General features: G+C 41.5%; 1 protein-coding gene across 1 annotated transcript in view; it reads right to left on the minus strand.

Annotated features, from left to right (window-relative positions):
• LOC308136512 (A disintegrin and metalloproteinase with thrombospondin motifs 20) overlaps positions 1-24,381 on the minus strand; it is a 75,015-nt gene that overhangs the window by 14,176 nt on the left and 36,458 nt on the right. Inside the window, exons 16-28 of the mRNA XM_080504852.1 lie at positions 22,379-22,474; positions 20,152-20,318; positions 19,856-19,985; positions 19,003-19,129; positions 18,707-18,917; positions 18,132-18,296; positions 17,415-17,585; positions 16,145-16,264; positions 14,247-14,354; positions 12,460-12,624; positions 11,603-11,872; positions 10,115-10,276; positions 9,599-9,775 (exon numbers count right to left, since the gene is read on the minus strand). Of these exons, the coding sequence (XP_080360978.1) occupies positions 9,599-9,775; positions 10,115-10,276; positions 11,603-11,872; positions 12,460-12,624; positions 14,247-14,354; positions 16,145-16,264; positions 17,415-17,585; positions 18,132-18,296; positions 18,707-18,917; positions 19,003-19,129; positions 19,856-19,985; positions 20,152-20,318; positions 22,379-22,474 (2,069 nt within the window). The remainder of the gene's footprint in view (positions 1-9,598; positions 9,776-10,114; positions 10,277-11,602; positions 11,873-12,459; positions 12,625-14,246; positions 14,355-16,144; positions 16,265-17,414; positions 17,586-18,131; positions 18,297-18,706; positions 18,918-19,002; positions 19,130-19,855; positions 19,986-20,151; positions 20,319-22,378; positions 22,475-24,381) is intronic.

Below are 24,381 nucleotides of genomic sequence, written 5' to 3' on the forward strand. Positions count from 1 at the left end.
TAGGACTGTTCTATTTATCGCTCCACTGCTACAACTGTGACAACTCACTGTCTCGCTGCTTTGCTTTACCTAAAAGTAGTGGCTCCTGCTTACGTACCGGGTGAGATTTTCATAGAAAACCTTGCATGCCCTTGAGTGGAAGGTGATATTCAAGAGGCTTAGTCTGTGTTAAGATTGCATTTTTTTTTTTCATGGCAACTTGTGCTTTTATGCTGGCGCTTATTATTCAGTGGGTTATACTGAGAGCGTTGGACAACTGTTCAGGGGTCCCTTTGACATAAAAGACAATAAAAAAGTCCTTGAGAAAAACACATAAATCAATGGGTCACATGGTAAATGAAGCACTTGCTGGGACACATTTGCCCTCCCACGTTGTCCCTGCAATTAATTTCACATGATTAGGTGGGTTAAATCCAGTATAATCCACAGAGGTTCATCTGAGCATAATGTGGATTACTTTAAAAAAAGGAATGACTCAATCGCTTAAAGTTGACAGCTGAAAACCAGCCAAGAAAAGCAGCTTTTGTGAAACTTTTTTTTTTCTCTCCATGAAAATCAAAACTTTTTTCTCCACTGAAGGACATAATTGGCACTTAAAGCCACACGAAACAAACTCCAAATCACACTGCTTAGCGGCTCCAAAGCTGCTTACTGGATCTGATGACGTTTCACAGTTCTGGAACAAATCACATAATTGAGTGTTAAACCATACAGAGCTAATTCATGCCATTTTATTTGTGTTAAAGAACCATGAAACGTCCCAGAGAGTTTTGGAAGCAGATTTTTGAGGGAGTATGTGATTTCATACAAGCAGATTTCTTACATAAAAAGTCTAACCAGATAATCGCGCCGATATCAGATCTGGTTTATTGTGCAACAATGTCTTTTTCTAGGACTGACAGGCGGCCACCACGGGACGACCCCACCCACTGCTTTCCTCACAGCAGGTAAGCCAATAGGGAAACGTGAAAACATGACAAGAGTTTCAGCTTAATTCTGCACATCATAAAAACACATTAAAAGAAAACATTATTGCACTGTGTATTGATGATAATTAGAGTTTCTGAGTGAGCTTATATCACTCAATGTGACCATCAAGGTCAGATTCCAGTCACATTGCAGCACGCTTGCAATGCGGCAGGATGGTAATGCCAAGCATATGGTAACCGTAGTCACAAAGAGTCTTCAAAGGAGCTCCGTGTTGACCCCGGAGCAAGAGCCAACTTGCAAGAGCAGTCTGCAGGAGGAGGGTGCAGAATTATACCCCGAGCGACATGTTGTCAAAGACTGTGAGATACAGTATCTTTCACCAAATGTGTCAGCTCTGCCTGGTCAACCGTGTTCATTCAAGTCCTAATTTGTCTGTATTATAACAGGAAACCTTTCGCTGACACAACGAGGAACACAATGCACTTTGAGATAAAGTTGTGTGTTTTGTTTTGTTTTTGTTTTTTTAATTAATGCTGAGTGCCGTGGAGTTCTCTGGTGTAGAGATAAGAAGATATGGCGTGAGAGACTGTTTGGGTTTTTCTCTTCAGGGTCTTGTTGCGCGAAGAGGCTTTTGAAGACAGAAGTCAAAACAACACATGCTATCAACATGGGAACAGCTGGTAAGAGCGGAGTCATGGGGCAGAAGAACGTCAAGAGTCATAGATCTTTTATCCATCGGGCCAAAATACCCACCCAGGAACAGGGCGAAATCCCAACGTTTACATGTTGAACTCATTGCGCTTGATCTAAAACTAATTCTGTCCCTTGATCCTATAGGATGAGGAACATATGAAGAAGTCAACAGATGTATAACCGAAGGCAGTGATGGAAGTCAAAAGTGACAAGTTGATTTTTGCCGTGTTATTTGTGCCAGGGTGCACTTGATTGTACGACGTGGAAATGATTTCCTGTCTCCGTCCGAGCGGTTTTTGACAAACTGTCAGCCGCAAGAGCCGCAGAGAAACTCAAATCAGTTTAAAGCTGAGCAGCACGCACTGTGCTCCACGGCTCAGTGTGAGTTTGCCATCTCTGAAGAGTTAAATAAACACCTTGTTGAGTAGGCACATACACGGTCTCCTGCACCGTTTCCTTTTTAAGTCAACACCACTCAGAAAAGGCACAAGTAACCATGAGTGGAAATGAAATGACAAAACAGATGAGTCCCCCCCCCTCCAACATTTAAACATTTCACCAAGACTAGTTTCCCACAACTGTGCTCAACCATCCAACAAGTATGAAATGATGGAGAAAATGAAGGAAAGCAGGACACATTACTGTGCCTTGCAACGTCTATATGAGAGAACCTGAAAAAATACAAACAGCAGACCAGTTGTAAAGTGATAAAATAGTGACCTTTGACATGCGGCTTCCAAGTCGAACTCCCTCTTCCTGCTAAATGCTACACAGCTGCTTTTCTAATCTGTCAAAGCAGCCGGCCTGCCACAGCTTGTGATGGGAGACGTATGGAAAAGTTGAGAGAAGGAGACGATCTTGACCTTGCTTTTGTGTTTACAAGAGAGGGGGGGGGAAGTTCCAAAGCACAGATGCAAGAGGATGAGTGCTATTTTCCTGCACTTTTATTTTTTAATCAAGGTGACATTGGAGATTGGAGATTTTCACATGCAGATAGCATTGTTTATTAAGAGTGTTTATACATCCCTTCAATATCTCCCAGTGCAAACGTCTTTCTCAACCTTGTTGTGCTTTTTTGTAGCTCTGTTCTAAGTCAAGTCCATGGATGCTTCCAAGCCGTGAAAAAAGATGTTGCCTCCCTCCGAGGAAAAATTAAGCCATTAATGAAGAGAAGCCAAAAGACCGGTGAGGGTAAATTCAAACAAACCATAACAAGTATCTCCACGACATTCGATACACATGTATAGTTTCTCAGGGAATGTGGTAATAACTTTGACAAATCCTGCAGTCGGCTCCATTTGACATACGGGAATGTTCTTACATCTGTGGGCCAGTGGCCATAGCTGACTGAGAAGAGGTGGAGAACAAGTAGAAACAGACCTGGCAGGTAGCTACGTCACATGGGACATACAGTACACACACACATAGAGACAAACAGCGTGAGTACAGTTAATCTCTGATAGAAAGTACTCTGACACAGAGGGTTAAACATTTCTGTTCAGTAGCTTTAGGTTTTCCAGTTAAAGTAAAGGACTCTCAGCTCCTTGTTGAAGTGGGCTAAAATTACAAAATTTATCACTGTCTACTATTACGGGAGGCGGAAACGCTGCAATAAACTCCATTTCACTCCATCAACTTGATAACATCGACAGGCCCAAACAGGACCTGGCCCCATTAAGTCTGAGGTGGGAGCGCCGTGTGGGAAGACAAAGCGACTCCTAGAGGCTTTAAGACACTTTACAGTCCTTATTTTGTTCTGAGTTAAAGCAGACGCTCACTACCTGTGTCAAATTGAGGTCACGTTCCCTGTCATCTGATGGGTGACTGGGCTCGACCAAGTTAAATGCTTCCAGACTTTAATGCCTTGTCTCTTCTCATTTTGTGTTGCTGCACCTCTTCTCAACTGGACACATGCACAAAGAACCGTCACTTCTCGACAGGCTTCTTCATTTATTTTCACAGCACAAACTCGTCAGAGTGAAGACTCGAGGTTTATGCATCCTGGTGGGTTTCATCCAACATTCTTGAAGGTTTCTTCAACCTGAATTATTAATGAATCAACCTTAATCACAGAGTGGAATATGTTACTTTTCTGTCATCAACATGCTTTATATAAAAGGAAATTCCATCCAGAGGTAAAAAGCCAAACATTTGAAATCTTGCAGATAAAATCTCACTGCATCTGGTTTTCCTCCCAAGTCCTAATGGTTTGTGTGAACCTGCAGGCCGCAGTGCCTTGACTTTTAACTAGAAAATCATCAACGGGACTGTTTTGCTTTCTTTCAAATGCCGAAATGAAACACAATCTACCAGCTCAGAGTTAAATTAAAGGCCTGAGAGCCACCCTCAGGAGCACTGAGCAGGGACCCTCCGCTGACGGCTCCAATTGTTAACACACGCGCATGCACACACACACACACACACACACACACACACACACACACACACACACACACACACACACACACTCGGGTGGCATATGGGCAGGATCAGGAAACGCAGGTCCAATGATGTCACAAGCGACTGACCCCGAGGTGACAGGTTTGGAGAGGGTTTGTGCCTGATGCCCTCAGGCCAGAGTCAAGTATGTCAATGTTGTACATGTGGATTTCATTTGAAGCAGCGTGATTAGCTCGCAGACGCTCGGCTGTGACCCCCCCCTCCATGGGAAACCCACACTCCACAGGAAATGGTATGTTTTGGTTAGCAACAAACAGGCATAAATTACTAAAATGGTGCCTCAGTTGACAATTTATCAAACACGGCCGTATTGTCGGTGCTTCCTCACAGCTCACATTGACGTTGCTTTTGAAGCAATTACCATTAGTTAATGATATTTACATTCCTGATAGTTTAGGTTAAACTGTGTCTGCAGTCCTTCATTTGTGCAATAAAAGTGGTAATTGTTTTGTGTCCTTCTTATTTGTATGTGACAAATGTGTTCTGATTGCACGTATGTGGAAAATTAACATCGCCGTCACTTGCAAGATCAGAAGTCACCTGATGTGAAGACCTCACCGGATATTAAAAACAAACTCACGAAAAGAATGATTTGGTTTGTTTAAGTGCTCACTTGTGATGAATGCTATAATATAGGAATGTTGTCATTCAACAAAAATTGTAAAGTTTGTGTGATTTTACGATATCTTTCGGTTTATTTTCATTCATGTCGCTTAAATGTGACATATAATGAAGTTTGAGAGTAGATTGAGTTGACATTAACTTTTATGATACACAATAGTAATGAAAATGAAAAAAGAAACAACATTAAAGAGGTAGTTTCCCATTCGGAGCTCCAGATGCACGCTGATGTGATACTGAAGGTGTGCAGAAAAAGGTTTACTGGAGGCCATAAGCAGGTAAGACGTAAAAAGGTAAGACAACTTATTTAAGGCATGGGATGTATTTTGACAATATTATGTAATGAAATAAAGAACTCCAGATTATGTTTTCCTTATCTGGCCTCTGAAATAGCATCAGCTCTGAAACATCTTCACTTTTCACTGGGACATGACAAGTTTTGATTTAATGAATCAGAAAGATAAAATGACATAAGGGACTTTTTAATGGTACAAAAAAGCAGATAATTTAAGTTATATAGAAGTGTAGTAATACATTCGTATTGAAGGTGAGACTGGATGGACTGTTTTGAAACAAGTTGTTTAGTTTCAGTGAAATGTCCAATTAAAGTTGACAATTGAGATTTCATGCCATAAAATCTGAAAATGTGATCTGTTTCGGTTTGTGTGAGACATCAGATAAAATGTCTCAGTAGCACGTCAAGCAATAAATGTTATGACGCAACAATAAAACCTAAGACCCTAATAAATGTTGTGAAGATTTACTTTATTTTCTACTGTCAAAGTGAAAGGCTCTGCTGCGCAGCTGATATTTCACAACCACTTCAACCATTTGGATCGAAGCTGTGCTGTATTTAAATTACTAAACATATTTATCCGATCTGGTGTGGCCTATGTTGTTTAAAGTACTTTAGTGTCTGTAGTGAAGCATTCACTTGATTTTTTTTTTTTGTTCACATTATTTGAAAACTGTGTTTCTAGTACTACCTCGTAGATGCAGATTTTCACATACTGCAGATTGTTACATATTGTAAAATCCCAGGGCCTTTCAGCTTGTCCTCTTTTGGATCTGCTCAGCTAACCATCAAGCCAGCATGAATTAATACCAATTATTGCTGTAGTAAAAGTAATACTCAGTCCGCCTGCTGCCAAATGCATCACAGAGGGCTCCATTAATACAATGGTAAACAGATGTGCAATGCCACCCAGCGCCAAAGTTTGATTTGGACGACTGTGTATTCTTTCTCCAGGGAGATAACCAAATAAAACGTTAAAACACATAAAAGGAAAAGGCCTGCAGTGTTTTTTTTATGCTACATTACGCAAGGGTATGTGCAGCTCCACGGATACTAAAGGAGCAGAATATAAGTGTGCCCCCGAAGACTGAATTATTATACAGATTACTGAAAAAGTCAATCAGGGGTCAAACACTAAAGTACCCCTTAACGACCAATGAATCAAGTCTTCTACGATGTGTTTACTGTTCCCCAACCTGTATTGTTAGTGTATTTTATCCATAAGTTTTATAACTAAGTTACTACATTACATTTTATCATTTTGCACAAAGTAATTTTTTTCCCCTATGTGTTACGTGCTATTCTAAATTACATTTTATTCCTTCAGAGCCCAAAGTAACAACTGAAGCAGGTCAAAGATCGACTGCTGTACTCTGTCTTGAATATATTGCACTGAGAAACAACACAAATGTCACAGTTATGTTTCTTTAATAATCTTTACAGTTGAAAAAAATGCTAATTTAACATATTATTGTTTTTGTTGTTTTTTTTGCACGTGAATGAAATAAATAACAAAAAAAGAACAACAATGAACCAAAATATGCAAAAAAGAAAAAGAAAAAGACATGAGTTTTCTTGAGTTTGTCCAACTTTGCACCACAGGGTTAAATAACAAATAAAAAAGAAGAGGGTGGGGGCGGTAGTGAAACTGCCACGGCTGAGGAGTCTTGGTTGTAGTGGAAGTCTTCACACACACGCACACACACACGCACACACACACCATAAAGGGAGAGAGAGGCGCAAACACACAGAGAGAGACTGGAGACAATCTGACTAGAGAGGATACCGACAGGAACATGGAGCTTGCTGCAACACTTCACCTGAAAAATGCGTCAAGAGTAACTTTACCTTGATCTACAAAAAAAAATGTCTATTTGCTTACATGTCAGATTTTCAAAGGGTTTTTAAGGACCCTGAATCTGGTGAGTAAATCTAGTAATACACAATGTCCAAGAGGCAGAGACAAAGGTCACAATCACACTGGAGCTCCACGCTTACACTCATAGGTTGTTAGGTTGGGTCAAGCTAAACTGATCAACTGCAGTATCTCCGAACCTCCGATCCAATATCTCCCTTCATATATTGTTTATGACCATTCACACACGCTTTGCACACACTTTATTTTAACCTGGCTTAACACCTGCTGAGAATTTAACATACAGATACTGTAACTCTTATAAGCTCTACAACAGGGGTGTCAAATACATCTTAGTTGAGGAGCCACAAACAGTCCAATTCCATCTTAAGTGGGCCGCACAAGTAACATGGTGCTGTATTATCCTTTGAATTTAAAGATTGTTGTGGTGCAAAGCATATATGATGAAAATGTCTGTATGCTTACATAACCGAAAAATTACTACCAAAAATTGTCATTTTAATGATACCCGTTGGTGAAAACCCCCCAAATCTTCTCCCTTAGCTGTTGAGTTGAAAAGGTTATTACAAACTCAATCTGACAGCATGGCTTTGAGCGACAAGGTAGCTTGCTTTCATGAAGATATCTCAGTTTATGTCTCAGTGTTGCATTGTGTCTGCTCCTCTTAAGAAATGTGTTAAATATCAATGTTTTCTTTTAATTTTCTACAATTTGCTGGGTGGTTTGACGGGACAGATTGGAGCCTCTTGTAGACCGGTTTTGGCTCACAGGCCTTATATTTGACACCCCTGCTCTACATCAAAGATCAAGAACAGGCACATGGAAAGCTCCTGTATTTGTAACAGCATAATAAATTTCAAAATAGTAATAGAAATTACTATTGTGTTCCTCCCCAAAACTGGTTATAGCACTAAAAGCTAAAGCTAAACACTGATTACCTTCAGGAAAGAATAAGAACTATTTTTACTCAAAGTCAGGTAATGGACATGTATTTATTTTTGCTGAGTCATATCCAGATGGCTAAAGTTTCCCATCTGAGTGTTGCACTGTGGGGGTAAAATTCACAGCAAAACTAGAGGCTCAAACCAGAAATGTTCAAGCGTGAGTGTAAAAATGACATGTAATTCAAGCAGAGTGTTACACCAGCCTAAACAAATATTAAAGCTGCAACAATTATCAATCTATTGTAAACAAATAAATAAGATTCTATTGAAGATTAAAAAAAAAAAATCCTTCAGAGACAAAACATGGCGAAAGGAAGAAAGTCAAAATAGCAACAGTTGAGTAATAAAGCGGAGGTATCTGTGTGCTTAGGCTTGTTTTTATAGACAATGATGGAAGCTGGAAAAATTCAAATGTAAAAAAAAAAAAGTAAAATGCAGAAAGGTGATGCCTCTTACTGAAAGTTTCAATAAGCTGATCGCATGCTCACTTCCCACAACAAAATAAATATGTTTATTCTTAGCTTGGAAATTACACAATGGCAATAATGTCGTCTCACTGAACAGCACCTCATTGTGATTAATAGCACCTTATTATGGTAAAGTAGCACCTAGAATTAATTTATAATGGATCTTTAAGTTGTTGCATTTTTGTGGTTCGATGAAAACTTAAAGAGACCCCCCCCCCCACAAATATGAGATTATGACAAAGTCTAAAGTGCCCTTAATTTTTATTTTGTCAAGACATGTCTTTGTAATGCACAATATTAATAAAACCTATCTATCTATCTATCTATCTATCTATCTATCTATCTATCTATCTATCTATCTATCTATCTATCTATCTATCTATCTATCTATCAAGAGAAAATTATGATTACAAAGCTCATTATTCTGATTAGATTTGCTTTACAAGGCACTTCTGTTTAATCTCTTTTTTCTGTTGTTGCACTGTTTTCTTTCCAGCTGTGATAGTGTCGATGTTTCAGGTGTTTGAACATAACAGAGATAAACCCTTTCTACAGCACACTTTAAAAAAAATAGAGCGTGAAACATATCTTGAAAATATTTTCCTCTGTACAAATTGCATTTACTCATAGAGAGAGAGATGAGAGGTCTGACCGAGAGAGCACCAGCAAAAAATATTAAATATTCAATAACAAAAATAAAAACAACCCCCTAACTAGTTAAAAAATAAAATCATACTGTACAAAGACACAAATACAAAATACACCGACAGTCATGTGTTTCTGTTCAATAAAGGTAATAAAATTAACTCTTATACACAAATATACACTTGTGTACTTCGGATACAGGCTGAAGATAGCAATAACAACAAACACTTACTTCACGCCTCATATATGAAATAAATATTTTCTGGAGATATGCCCCCTACAAATATATGGCAATGTTGGTGAGCACTGTCCTGATTTATAGGTTTCAATCTGGAGTCTTGGCTCCAAATAGGACGCATGTGTTTCTGATGATTCCCTAAGTGGAGCAGCATTGTTTTTGTGTACTTTTTCCTTTTCTTTTTTCTTTTTTTTTTTATTTGAATCAGCACCATGCCACTGCAGGGCTCATCTGGGTGGGCTAAAGCTGGCGAAGTCACCTCGATGCACCCCCGCCTTCACTGCACAATCTCCCACCATTGTCAGGCTTGAAACACACTCAGAACCCGCAGGTCTGAAGTCGCCTTAGCACGCACCACGTCTACTCACAGTGACGCACCCTGAGTGCGGAAGGTAAGTGTTGGAGGAGGGCGGTTTAGTTCTATCGTACCGGCTTCCACGGTCGGCGGTGCCAGGAGGCAGAGCCCGGGCAGGGCTGCAGGTTGCACTGCTCCATGTCCGGGGGCTTGTCCAGGACGTCGCAGTTGTAGTCATTGAGTCGTTGTCCGTTGGGCCTTTGGCACACCACCAAGCGAGTCCTCCTTCCTCCGCCGCAGGTTTGGGTACACTGAGGAGAACGGCGAGGAGAAAGATGAGTTTGCAGAGAGTCTGCATACAAAATGTAAACAGAGTCTCCAGACGATCCAAACATTTCAGTGCATTTTAACGCAAATTTCAACAGAAGCTTGTGTGATACTCTTGCAATATTTTTATCACAAACGAAAAAAAAAAACCCTCCTCAATGTTATTTGGAGGGACTGTTGTCACAAATGTGCATATTTCCTCATATTTTTTTGTGAGTAGCTCAGAGAAAGACAACAAAGGAGACAAAGCAGAAGATGAAGGCAAAAAACACAAGGAGTGCGATTTTAAATAAATGCCATCTGAGCTCCAGATATATCCTCACCTCTCCCCAGACGCCGTAGTTCCACAGCGGACACGGCCCGGAGTCACAGCTCTTGGACTCAGCGGGCTTGACCCTCTCATCGCAGTAGCTGTTACTGCGGCCATCCCCATCTTGACAGACCACCACCCTCCTCTGGAAGCCCCCTGCACAGGTACTGGAGCACTGCAGAGCACACACAGGAGGCGGTGGTCTTTACGGAGAGATTCTTTTTGGTGAATCAATCTTTTGCTGAAGTGTTAAGCCTATGTACTTTTTGTCCCCAGAATACAAGCACTAAGGATTTCTGCTTTGGTTTTATAGTCATAATGAGGAAAAGCTGGTCTTTCAAATATTTAGAAACCATGAGGAAGTGAACATTTGTCAATCATGCAAATATGTACTCTCGGTATGATACGCATGAGTCTCATCATCACTAAACCTAAAATTATCTGGCAAACAACTCTAAATCTGTCAGTGGAGGAGGACTTCAACAGCTGACCTACGCCGGCTTGACCCGAGCAGGAAGTACACTCTGCATCCAATTAATCTGCCACATCTCCACTGTCAATGGGAGTGAGAACATGGAGTGCTTTCTGTGTACGAGGGAGGACAACACAGCATGAGTCCAGTGCGAGCAGCACTGCTTCCAGCCGTATGCGACCCGACCACACAAAACAACAAAATATGTTGTTGAACTTAAAATACTGACTTTTAAAATGTCTGATAAAGTTTCAATATTATTGATATTTGAGAATTTCACTGAAAATTTATCATTTTAATTGATGAGCTTAGTCATAGACCGACTAAAACCCCCGAAAATAACATCTATGTTTTTGGACTGTGGGAGGAAAGCAGAGTCACGACACAGATGAAGAAAATGCAAATTCCACATACAATGGCTGGGCACAGATTTGAACCCACAACCCACAACAATGCTAACTACTAAACCACCACACACTCCTCTACTAACAAGTCATTTGTATGCACTTCACAGTCAATGTGTGCTTCACACACCTAATTTTGAGAGGATTGATGCCAAATCAGAAAGCATGTGAGCCACTAATGCTGCAATGCAGAATCCATGAAACATTTCACTTCCACATAATGTATCCAGTGTAAACATACCAGACTACGTTATACAATGACGTTGTGTAAGAGATAAATAGCAAACATCTTCTCCTTGAACTAACCTGGTAAATGTCCAAAATCTATAAGAGCCTTAAGCTCTCCAGACGTTAGACAAAGATTGGCAATAGATTCTGTGCCTTAATAGACACAGACTTTATCTTCAAGCCGAATACGAACGATAATCTGTGTGTTTGGTTGAAGTCAGTTTGAAAGATCACCTTTTTCTCTGCGACATTCCACTCTATGTTCACAATAGTGTTCTTACGCACAAACACACAGGCATGCCTTTGCAAACATCTGCTGCATGTATGGCCTGCACAGTGCATGCCCGAGTGCTGATTCAACAATCCTATTTCTTCCAAAATCACATGGTCAACATACTGCGCCCCAGGGTCCGGTCCTCCACTGGTTGTCCGCTGACGGCACATTCCAGCTGCTGTGCCCAGGATGATGCCCGGGGTCTTGTGGGTACCCGTAGGGCTGGTCGTTGATGCGCTGGCGGTGGTGAACAGAAGAGCAGGGTGCAGCTGTACACTCCTGCTCCGTCGCGGGTCTCTCCTCTGGGTCGCACAGAGACTGGTCCACCGTCTGATGGTAGTTGGAACAGACCACCTGTCTGGTGGTTCTTCCCATGCCGCACGTCACTGAACACTGGAGCAAGACACGGACAAGTCCAGGTTTAGGCGAAACACACGTGCAACTAAACATTTTAAAATAGTTTGCAGATTGTGCGACAGAAAGAATTCCGTTTTGCAGCCCTAAAGCACATGTATGAACCTAAATCCCATATTCTTTGCAATACTCTCATCTCAAGAATCCTCTCATTCATTTCTCTAATACATATTTCAAGTCCTAAATCATCTCCACATTTGCTTTCTCATATATTGTTTCAAGATGTGAAGCTTTGTAATGAAAATCCCCAGGAGTCTGGTCGAATTGATACAAGAGCAGAAATCAACTTATCAACTTAATGAACATTTGCCTCCGGAGATTTTCATTTCATTTGTTCTTTTATATTTTATTCCCATGAAAAACTAAAAAAATCAAATCAATGTAATTCTCCACCTGCTCCCCCACATTGCACTGGCATCTATTTTGAATGAAACTACATCAAGATTTAACAGTCCAGGATCGTAGCGGCGGCGTCCAGAGTGATTGAAGTGTTGAGCGGAGCGACTATGAATCATCACAGAGAAGAACATTTGCACAGGTTGGACTCAGTTGTTTGTTTTACTCACAGGAGACCACTCTCTGGCATGCCACTGGCCACAGGGGCTGAAGCAGGCAGAATACTCCGGGGGCCGGGGCAGATGGGCGCAGTACGATTCGTCGGCCACGCCCCCCTGGGCATCCCTGCAGCTGACGTAACGTGCCCGCTTCCCTTTTCCACAGGACACCGAGCACTGGGGAGCATGAACACACAAGCAGAACTGGAATAAATCACTGGGAGTGTCTTTTACCAAACGATTAAATAAATAGTGCAAATATCATTACAGTATTGTGCTGAATGACTGAGAGTACAAATGCACATGGAGACACACACAAGCACACATATATATAGTTTCCTAACCAGGCAAGAGTTCCTCTTTATTTCTAAGATAATGAAATAGAAGGGTAAACACATCAGAAACATAATGCATGCATGACCATTTTTATTTACAGTTTTTTGGAACAGTTTTTTTTCCGCATTTTTAAAAGAGACTTTGACTCCCTGCTGTGGAGTTTGTGTGTTTTTCCTGTGTTATGTGTGTGTTTCTTTGTCGGGTAATCCCATTTCACCAACGTTCCAAAAACGTGCATTTAAGTTAGATGGGAGACTTTAAATTAAATGAGAAGATGCTGATCCTGTCAACTTTTGACTCTTCTTCTTCAGAGAGCATAAATATAGTTTGTTGATGTTGTATCTTGCCTGTTATTTTGTTTTTTTTTAAAGGATTTCTTTTTTGCATCTGGGTGATACCTCCTGGCAACACGTGTTTATGTCAGGCATATCCTCGGACCTATTTTCTCAAGCTGTAACAGAGCAGGCCACATTTTTTCATGACAGCAATATATTGTAGCTTCTTTGCCCGGTGTCACAAATAAATATATATTTAGGTTATTGTCTACCATCGCTCTTGTCCTGAAATACCTCACAGATCATCTTTCACCTACTCTATAGGTGCAGCGCTGACGTCTCAAGAGGAAATGTTGGTAAGTATTTCTGAAGGGATGAATACCTAATGCAATCAAGTGGCTCCAGCTCAAACAGACACGTTAATATCCCTCTCATATCAATGACATTCTGAAGAGGATGGTAGATCCGCTGCCTGGGGAATCTATGCATGTTTATGTGTGTGTGTGTGTGTGTGTGTGTGTGTGTGTGTGTGCGCGCATCTGTCTGTGAGACCACACTGGCGCTGGCCTCTGACATGTGATCTTACACCGACGTTCAGATTGACAGACGGGGTTCAATCTTAGAAACCGTACACTTGTGTTTAGATGGAATCTGGTTTTCATTTGCCACGAGCAACAATGCAAAGTATCAGAGCGATAAAGGAGGCCTCTCAGCCCAGACACTAGAGCCTGTGTGTGTACATATCTGAGTTTGCGTGTGTGTGTGTGTGTGTGTGTGTGTGTGCGCGCGCGTGTGTGTGTGTGTGTGTGTGTGTGTAATGGTGGTGGTGGTGGGTGGAGCAAAGGAAACAAAGCCAAGGAGGATCACAGTGTGCAAATAATGTTGGGATATGAAAAAAGTTAAAAAAGTCTATCTGAAATGTATAAACACGTGTGCTACAGGAGCAGCATTACTGGGGTGTGGTTTCCTTCTAATGAACACACACATAAATATTCTGAATTTCCATTATTTTGTCAAAGTCTGATTGCAAAACCCAGCAAATAACTTCCCCTCGAGCTACGGTCGGCACGAAAAAGATAGAAAAACCAAAGGTTTGTTTATCATCTAACTAAAACCATATAATTTTGTTCCATTACAACATTTGGAATATGCTCCCGTGAACCCAGTGAACCCGATTTGTTTCCTTACCGCAGTCCAAGAGCCGTATCTCCACTGTATCAGGAGCTGAGCGGAGTTATCAGGACGAGGTGTGCTTTGTACTGGAGAGGCCCATGGGCACGCTGGCATTTCACAGTCCTGTAAACATAAACATGTAAACACTGTGTCCTGTTACGATCTTTCAGTTGGTACGTTGGAAATTCTGCAAGTGGTGGAATTCAATGGGGAAAAGTCTCTCCTGGATACTAACTGGTACACAGTGGAATGACCAGTTCTTCAATAAGTAACAAGAAAATAGAACCAAGCAAGCTAAACTAAAGTGGAGGCTCATGTGTGGATTCCAGTCTTTTAAACCTTAAAAAAAAAGTGTCAGTTCATATCAAGATGAGCTTAATTTAAAAAGCAAACACAGTTCACCTTTCTGGACACTTAAAGGTCATGAACTCTGCCTTCAGGGTCCATTAGTGTCTCTTTAATGGCTCCACTACTGAAAAGTGTGTGCCTCTCCTGGATGTCCGTGGTTATTGATGATGAGTGTCCAAATACTGACACAAGAATCCTGCCTGCACATTCTGGCTTTAAGGGAGTGGTGTTTCTTGAGTCCTAAAATGCACTGCACTTATGAATATTAAATGTCGATAGTTCTGGTCTGGAAAGCAAATTGCATTGAGAATAATTTTATATCCCTGGATTGTTTCAGTGAAAGAGAGATTACCCCTGCCATTGAATTCAAGTCCAGTCACACAGGCTGCAGAGATGTAGCTCGTATCCACCTTGACGTTTGCTCGAGGTCGAAGCAAGGCAAGACACTTACACATTTGAAAGGACTTGAAATCTCAAAACACCTGGAAAATGATGCTGAACTGAATTTTGCATGTCACCGTAGTTCAGATAAAGAACACACTGACTGAACAAATAAAACAAATGCAGTTTAGTCCATCCACATGTATTACAATATGCAAGAGTCAGAAGTAAAAATAGCTTCCGAGATTGATGAATTAAGTTCCAGGTCCCAAATATCAAGCTCACAACCCACCGAGGAACATCAGTGATATCAAACACTGCACAAATACATCTAAGTTGTCTTTTGATCATCTGAGTACTTCATTTAATGAGTTTTAAAGTGGGAAGCACAGAGCTGGGGTTTTTTCTACTGGAAGAGTTCACAGAAACATGTAAACGAGTGTTGAGTGACCACAGTGGCGCAGCTAAAAGGTCGGACATTTCTTTTGAGGCTTGGTGGCGACCAAACCAGAGCAAATGAGAAGAAAAATTAAATTGGGACTCACATTTTAGTATTTATTTGTAGTTCGAGAAAAAGAAACACATGACCCCAAATGTAAGCTATTGTGACTCTGTGTCTGTTAGATAGTTAAACACCGAATGTTTACTCAGGTGATGACAGACAGATGTTATGTTTACAGCTCTTTTTTTAGCCATAAATGGTGGCATGCTGCTGAAAGTTGGACGCTTTGGGGCTTAAATTCATTACTTATCTAAATCTGGCATATCTGTTTGCAGGATTTACATTAATAATCATCACTTCTTTCATTTCGATTCATTATTTCAGAGCTTTAAAATAGGCTTATGTATTACAACATAAAAACAGGGAGACTTATTAAAAACAATATACTGCTTGTTAAGTGTACATCACAGGTTGTTAGAACTTTTCTGAAACAGTTTTAATGAGCCTTAATTAAGCATCTTTACGATGTTTTCTTTACTCATATGATGCATATGGCATCTGTATTCAATGATATATATAGCATTTATTGTTGTTGATCTTTTACGACTTGCATTTCATCTATTTACCCCCAAGTGAAAAACAATTAAGTACAACCCTTGAATGTGAAGCATTTAGAAATGTCAGCCGTTTGCGGTGTGTGAGGAGTCCACATGCTTTTGATTGTATTTATTTATCAGTTCACCTGACTGTCTCTGGGCCTCACTGCAGCGTTGCACTCCCGGTCATCCACCGTGTTGCCGTAGTCCCCTGACACACACCTCACAGCTCTCATCTGGTAACCGTGCCCACAGGTCACCGCACACTGAAAGACAAAATTACACACATACATACACACAGACACAGGGAGAGAGATGGCCAGTCAACCGCAAGCTATCTCAAACTCTATCTAAGTATGTCAAGGTTGATATGTTAGACGGGGCCTCAGTCAAGGTCCAGCTCAGCAAAGCCTGGTTAAGACCCTGACACACACACACACACACACACACACACACACACACACACACACACACACACACACACACACACACACACACACACACACACACACAGTCTCAACTCGACCCTTTACCCAGTTCCTCGCTCACACACAGAGGCCATCCAGTCACGATTAGGCACAACATGAGAGCAGAGGAAGTGCAATGGGATAGGTTTATTTGAGCAGCAAATTATAATCACACAGGCGGTATATTCCAGCTCTGCAGATACAACTGTTTGGCTTCATGCAAACACATGTGGGATGGAATTAATATGTGAAAACTTCACTATGAATAGCCAAAGACATCCATTCATATGTCCTTTTTGTTTTTGCCAAACCATAACAGTGCAAAATCTAACCATAAACCTAGAAATGGGATTACAGAGAAAGGTGTGTGTGTGTGTGTGTGTGTGTGTGTGTGTGTGTGTGTGTGTGTGTGTGTGTGTGTGTGTGTGTGTGTGTGTGTGTGTGTGTGTGTGTGTGTGTGTCTGTGCGTGCACTGCAGGTCGGGTTTAGTCTAAGAGGATATGAGGGCAAAGTGAAAGTGCCACAGAGGAAATGGCAGCTGGAGTCACAGAGAGCACACTCCACCAAAACTCAGCGGGTTATCAGGTTACGCACGCACGCACGCACGCACGCACGCAAGCTAGAAATATACACTGTCATCCATACACACCCCATTCTCGGCCTGTGTGAGTGTGTGCGTGCGTGCATGTTTGTGCATGTGGTCAAACACACGTGCAATATGGGAGACAAGTCAAAGTCTGAGACTACCGCCACACATGAAACCCATTTTCTCAGTCAGACACAACATCAAGCCATCGTACCGCCATCTTGGTCTGTGTGTGTGTGTGTGTGTGTGTGTGTGTGTGTGTGTGTGTGTGTGTGTGTGTGTGTGTGTGTGTGTGTGTGTGTGTGTGTGTGTGTGTGTGTGTGTGTGTGTGTGTGTGTGTGTGCGTGTGTCTGCACAACTCACCGCTCCCCAGACGCCAACCTGCCAGGATGCACACTCAGGCAGCTCACAGCTCCCCACAGCGGGAGGTTTGCTGGAGGAGTCGCACAAGTGCTCGCTTAGCTTCTCCTCGCCGGCTGCCAGGCTGCAGGTCACTTGGCGGTGCCTCATCCCTTTCCCACAAGTCACCAGGCACTGTCAAGCAGAATCAAGACAAAAAAACTAAACTGTCCATACAGTGGAAGACTTTTAACACGATGTAGTCCCACATTAGACAGAACACCCACTTCCCCATCTTAATTCTGTGTTTAGGTCATTTGAAATACTGCAAATATTAAAAACAGGCTTAGAAGCCTAAAAAGCGATCATAGAGAAACATCTCTGACTCTAAATGTATGCTTATAAACGAAGGATTTATAGCAGAACTTCAAATAACTTGGCTGAGGGAAGCTTGAAAAATGCATTATATTTTATGGGGATGCGGTTGAACTCCTGGACTATATTACATGATACTGTATATACACGCATGACTTCATTATTAGTTTCTTTTTATATGTGGCTGTGCTTAAGGCAAGTTTTATTGCACAAGGTGAACGTTCAAGAAATTACGCCTTTTTTGGGACTGAAACATTACTTTTTAGACTTTCCAGTTGCATGGCTTGTTTGTATGTGTGCGTCCTTGCGTGCCTGTGTGCGTGTACACAACTAATTTTGCATGCACAGGTGTGTGTCGGTGCTCACCTCACTCCATTCACTGAAGGTCCACTTGGGGCACGGCTGGTCGTTGCACGGTTCAGTAACCACTCTCTGGTATTCACTGCACTCCCTGTCCACCAGCCGCCGGCCCAGATTGTTCATGCAGTAAGAATCTCTGCTCCGACTCCCACGTCCACACGTCTTGGAGCACTACGTGCAGACATAGGCAGCGAGGTATTAACGTCTTTTATACAGCATGCATCCTTTTGTTCCATTTTCGAGAGACTTCCTTGTTTGCATTTTGTATAACCATGTCATCAACTTTCATCAACTAGGAAAGGTAAAGAAATAATTGTGTGTGTCAAGATGTTGACATGTTCTTTGTACTCAACAAGTCAACAAGTGATCTTGGAAACCGACTTTTCTGTTTCCTTCATGTACTACAGATTCCTCCCCACAGCTCAACGACATGGTAATTGTTGACTTCAAATAACTCATCGTCATGATTGTCTGTCTCTCGTTCTTGAGATAGTGAGGTGACCCGTGTGTGGTCGGTTGTGCTTGGCTCCAGTTCCTTTACAGCCCAAAGCTGGATTCATCTGTATAGAAGATGGACGTACCTGTGACCAGGCACTGTACTGCCAGCTCTTGAGCAGACAGTCTCCATGACAGGACTCTCTGGTCTGCGGTTTGGCGCTGTCTCCACAGGAACTGGTCTCCACCCTGTCACTCTGTCTCTTCATCCGGCTGTACTTCATACACTGAACATCCAAACTGCGGAATCCCGGGCCGCATTTAGCTGAACATTCGCTCTTTCCAGCAACGTGCCACCTGTGGGAGGGGATAAGTGAAGGATGTTTGGGCTGCCCACGCTCTGCAGGAGCTTTGTGCGAGTGCATTGTGCTTCTTTGTCTACCTGACTTCACAGTCAGTGTTGCAGGGCTCAGTCACAGCAACAGGACGAGGTAAATGTTCACAGCGTTGGTCTGACACTTCCAGATGATCACTCTTTCGCACGCATATCGCTTTGCGACGCCGCTCACCTACATACACACGTACACAAAGAAAAAATGATGTTCAAATCAGAGAACATATGGAAGGCAGTTTAATTGCCCAAGTATCGCATTTCCTCATCTTTAACAAGTATAATCAGCTTACTGACATACAATCTTTTATAACTTAGCCTTGGGGGTCTCTTTACGGGGTCACAATGTGGCCTCTGAGGTGCCTGACGGCTTCCAAAGGGAAAATTTGAGGGGTTTAGTTCAGCTGAGGATCATTGAAAGGTGAAGGTGTTGAGCAATGTGATTGGCCCGGTTATACAGAGGTTAGAAATTTGCCAGAAGGGGTACTTAAGATAGAGTTTGGCTTTGAATGCAAAGTGTGTTTAATGGATTCAAGGGACATGCTGATTTTAATGTGCACTGACACTGAGCTCTGAGCCGGAATAATGACATTCTATGTAATAAGAGCTGGGAGACACATTATTTTCTCGGTAAATGTAACACTTATTTTTTTGTTTTTGCAATATTCATGCTTCATATTAGCAGTGATTGTGAAATGAAGCCAGATGACTCTTGAGCAATAAAACCTTCCTTACAAGAGTATAATTTGTGGTGTGAGAACTGGCTGGAATGTGCATGAAACCAGATTTCTATTTTGTGCAGTGGTAAAACTAAAACTGAGATTCTGAGATAGAAATGATAAAATTGTTTATATCGGGGGGGGGGGGGGGGGGGGGGGATCTGGACGCCGAGCTGAGATCTTACCCTGACAGATGCGGCTGCACTCGAGCCAAGAGCCCGAGGGATCCCACACAAACTGCTCCCTGTGTTCCTCGATGGGTATGTTGAAGGAGTAACGTACGTCTGGGTTGTAGAGGTTTCCCACGCACAAGACCTGAGGAAACAATGGGGTCAAAGGAGAGGTCAAAGGATTTACCTGGCCACTGTTTAGTCCACAGACACGTTGCCTCATTGGACAGAGGGATTATACTCTGCAGTTCTACCATAAGGAATGTAAACGTTTCATGAATGACACGTAAGTAAAAACTTTTTCCTGATACCTGTAAAATGAGCTCCTCCTCAATGCGCTCAGTGCAGTTGATACGTTCCACTTTTGTATCAGAGCCGCTGTACTCGATCACAGTTCCCTTGAAAGTGATTTCCCTTTTGAACATGGCCACCACAAAGTTCCCATTGAGGAGGAAGTTGGACTGACTATCAGATAAAGCTGGGATGAGAAACACACACACACACAGATCAAAACAACAAATCTCACTCCAGGCACAAAAATTCAGGAATGCTTGGTTGTTCTAAATTAATTTGTCTACTGGGATTTGAGGATTTGAGGTTATGAGATGGCATTTATCATTTCAAGCTATATGTTAAGTAAACAGTCCTAGTTGCTCTCCTATTGTTCTGCAAAAATATTGTTGCAGGGGAACTATGGCGAAACACTGAAGGCTCTAATTTGCAGTCATTTGGAGTTGGAGCTGCGTGACTTTCCTCAATGACTGACACTGCAGCGCAAACAAAGGAACCCCACTGAGTGCAAAGACAAATACATACATACACATAAACCCAGAATGAACCCAAACCACCTCTTTCCCTACCTAGAGCACAATAGTTCCAAGAAACATGCAGTTAGATACAATCCCTCAACTGCATACCAAGAATGTATGTGATTAGGTCTTTAGACACGACTGTTTACACTCAGATCTGCTTTTTGTTGGATTCCAGCCCGTTCATGACAACTGATGGGGATCTGCATCTTTTTCTCCTCAATGACAATAAAAAATGTGTCAAATAGTTAAATTAGTGTTGTTAAGTCCCATTATGCAAAGTGCATACCTGAAGAAAGCTGCTTTATAGTTACGGTGCAGCACAATATATCTGTACTTTATTTTTTGTGCTTGAGTTGCTAAATCAAATCAAATCAGAGAGAAAATCACAACAAAGTTTTAAAATGTCTTCTGAGTGCAGTCAGTGTACTACATTTATCAATCTATTAAGGCCACATTCACCTCGTTTTATATACACATTGTAAGCATGTTTCACAGTGTTTCTAATGGTATGAGATGTACTGCTTGTATGTGTTATAACTGAAAAACATTGAAACATTTATCCATTGTAAAATGTGTTCGTTGCTGTTAGAGGAGTCCCCTTGACTTTCTCTGGAAAATGTGCATTCTTGTTATGAAGTATGGCCCTGTCTATGGTATATCATATTTGCCTAATGCATACCATAACATGTAAAAAACAGGCATAGAAGATACATTTGTATATTTGTATATTGATGACATCACATAGATTAGATTTTACTAAATGCTTTCACAATAAGAGACAAATAAAACATGAAAAATAAGTAAGAACTACTTAAAAAGAAAGCACTGCACTAATAAAATATAAAATTCAAGTTTTTTAAAAATAATTCTTCAACAGTGACTTTCTAAAACAAAGCAGCTACACCTTCAAAGGTGTCTTCAAAAGTCTCCTTTCCATGCATTGAGGGCTGAACTTCTCACAAACTGTCTGCACACTTTATTATTTGGAGTGACACTTTTTTAAGGTGTTACAAATATCAACCACATTTAATATGGAGTGCATTGACTTGAGGTGCTCTTCGGAACAGCAGGGGGTCGACCTTTTCACAGCAGTGAGGCCATGAAGCACTGCCAGATGTATTTTCGAACAATTCCACTGAAATCATTTTGAACTTGACCTGAACCAACTCAAAAAACGGTCGCCCACCCTTACAGCATGGGGTGAAAACTCCACTTCAGACAGAACTCCTCACACACCAATACACACATACATGCTGAGCCCGGTAGGTCCACCTAACCCTACACCCCTATATCTACTTTCACGCAGCCTGGGCTCCACATGCCTCTAATTAGCACTTATTGCTGCCTCATTTATCTTTCTCAGCGGCTGACACTCCATTTGCTTTCCCAACCAACCCTCAACCAACCCAGATGGACCAACGCCCCTCATGTTTCCTCCATATATGCTCAGAACAAATGGCAGTTTCCTTTCGTTTATGAAAACAGCTTGACAACAGTTTGACTCACGTCTCCATGTCCTGTTTTATAAATACCCACCTCAACAGGTTCAGGTCACCATGTTTAGATACTTCATAGTTATGTTAGCAATAAGGTCATTGACCTATGAGAACGAAATGGATGTTGGACTGTTTCCATTTCAGATCAATTCCCCCCAATAAATCCTGAAACTCAATACAGCGTTGCTTGAAACCAAATCCCTGTACTGAGACACGTGCAGCACACTCACCGAGGTAGTTGTCATCTTCTGGCTTTCCAGAGTAGCTGACCTGTTTGATATCAATGTTGGTGGCTCCAGCTGGGATCCGCACGACAGTGTTGTAACCTCAAGAGGCAAACACAGAAATAGAGTGAGACAGAGTTGAATAATTTTCGGGATTCAGTAGCGGCTGTCACAGCCGGGAAGGGACCATCGTCTTTGTTTTCCTAATAATTTCACTATGCTACATCAAAACCCTTGTCAGCAAAGTCCGGCTCTGACCACGAGGGATTTAATTGTCACACTTGGAAAAATACCCCCCCCCCCCCCTCAAAAAAAAAAAAAAAAAAAAAACCTTGAGAGATCTCAAATAACCTGCAAGAGGCCTTGATGCAGTCTCTGAGGTCTGACCGTGAAATGATATGTAATTATTCCCTGGACCTACTTTTAGCCTGTAATTACTACGCTGGGCCTGTTGTCCTATGATAAACTAACACAGAAAACGAGTGAGTATGAGGGAGAGAGGCCATGAAAGTCAAGAGGTGACAAGAAAAAATGCAGGTCTAACAAAGTCCAGGGAGAATAGAATAAAAACAAACAAAATCAAAAGGAAATGGGTCGATTTAGAGTGGAAAAGATAACAGAGTTTAACATTATTTGGTAGTGAAATACATCACTACTGAAACATATGTAAGTGTAAAAACGGTAAACTCTCCATGAATATTTAAGTTATTTCTGCATAGGTTGGTCTTTATCTGAAAAAGTAAAAAAAAACAATTTGTAACAAATGTGATTACTGATGCAGTACTCTGAATTTGTAATGATGTGATTGCCACTTTTTACAATATTGACTAAAGCAAGATAGTACAGTTAATGTGTGAAACAACGTGCATTAATTTTCTCAGTACATCTGAATGGATTAAAAGCAATTTGATCTGGCAATTAGGCTGACACCTTGAGCCACTTGGAGGCAACACTTGGTTTACACACAGATAGATACAATACACCTTATGTTTTAATGAACTCTGAGGGCACTGCCTCAGTTTACACAAAATTCTCAAAGATCTTCTTTAAACTCGCCATAGCAATAACTTGGTTCGCCCTAATATGATTAACACACTGCAATCTTAAAACTTGTCTCTATCGAGAAATGAAATCATTACACAAGGAAAGAGATTGTTGTTCTCCCAAAACGTGTATGACAACAAGCCCACACACACACACACACATTTGTACAGCATTATTTAGTGGGCCACTCTGCTGCATTTACACACCGCATTCCCCGACGTTTTGCCCAAACCGAAACCATCACGACTGGGTGCTTGACTCTAACTCTGCCCTTAACCTTGACCTAAGCCCTAAAAGCACATCTTGAGATTAAAGACATGCAATAAATTGAGGGGGTCCAGCAGTTTGGTTTCCACAAGTGTTGGAAAACATCTTGTTCTGTCAGGTTTCAAACATCGCAAATAAAGTAAAACAGATCCAATGGAACAGCACCACACACGACGAAATTAACATTATATGCAGTACTTTATCACAAATGGTATCATTATAGCTATACTTGATGGATGGATGGATGGATGGATGGATGGATGGATGGATGGATGGATGGATGGATGGATGGATGGATGGATGGATGGATGGATGGATAGATGGATGGACAGAATGCTAATGTGCCCTTTGAGGAGAAAAAAACCCCCAGAAACTCAATGTATCCACTCTGTTGAATAAAGTAAAGGAAACAAGCCAAAAGAGGAAGACAAAGTCTTAAAGTCTAAAAGATCAGTAATGAGAAAGCCAGAGAAGAAGAAATGAAGAGACATAAAAAAGAACAAGAGGATGAAAGACTGAAAGACAGGCTGAAACCCAGGAGCTGAAGAACATCCTGCCAGGGATTCACTCCCACTCCTTTTCTCTTTCTTAGGGTTAATCCAGATTTCCAAGGCTGAGATCAGAGCCTGGTTTAGGTCAATACAGCCCTCAAACTCTTTGCCCCTTTACAGCCAAAAGAGCACAGAGAGAAAGCAGAT

The sequence above is a fragment of the Blennius ocellaris genome, assembly GCF_963422515.1.
Source record: "Blennius ocellaris genome assembly, chromosome: 11".
Lineage (NCBI taxonomy): Eukaryota > Metazoa > Chordata > Actinopteri > Blenniiformes > Blenniidae > Blennius > Blennius ocellaris.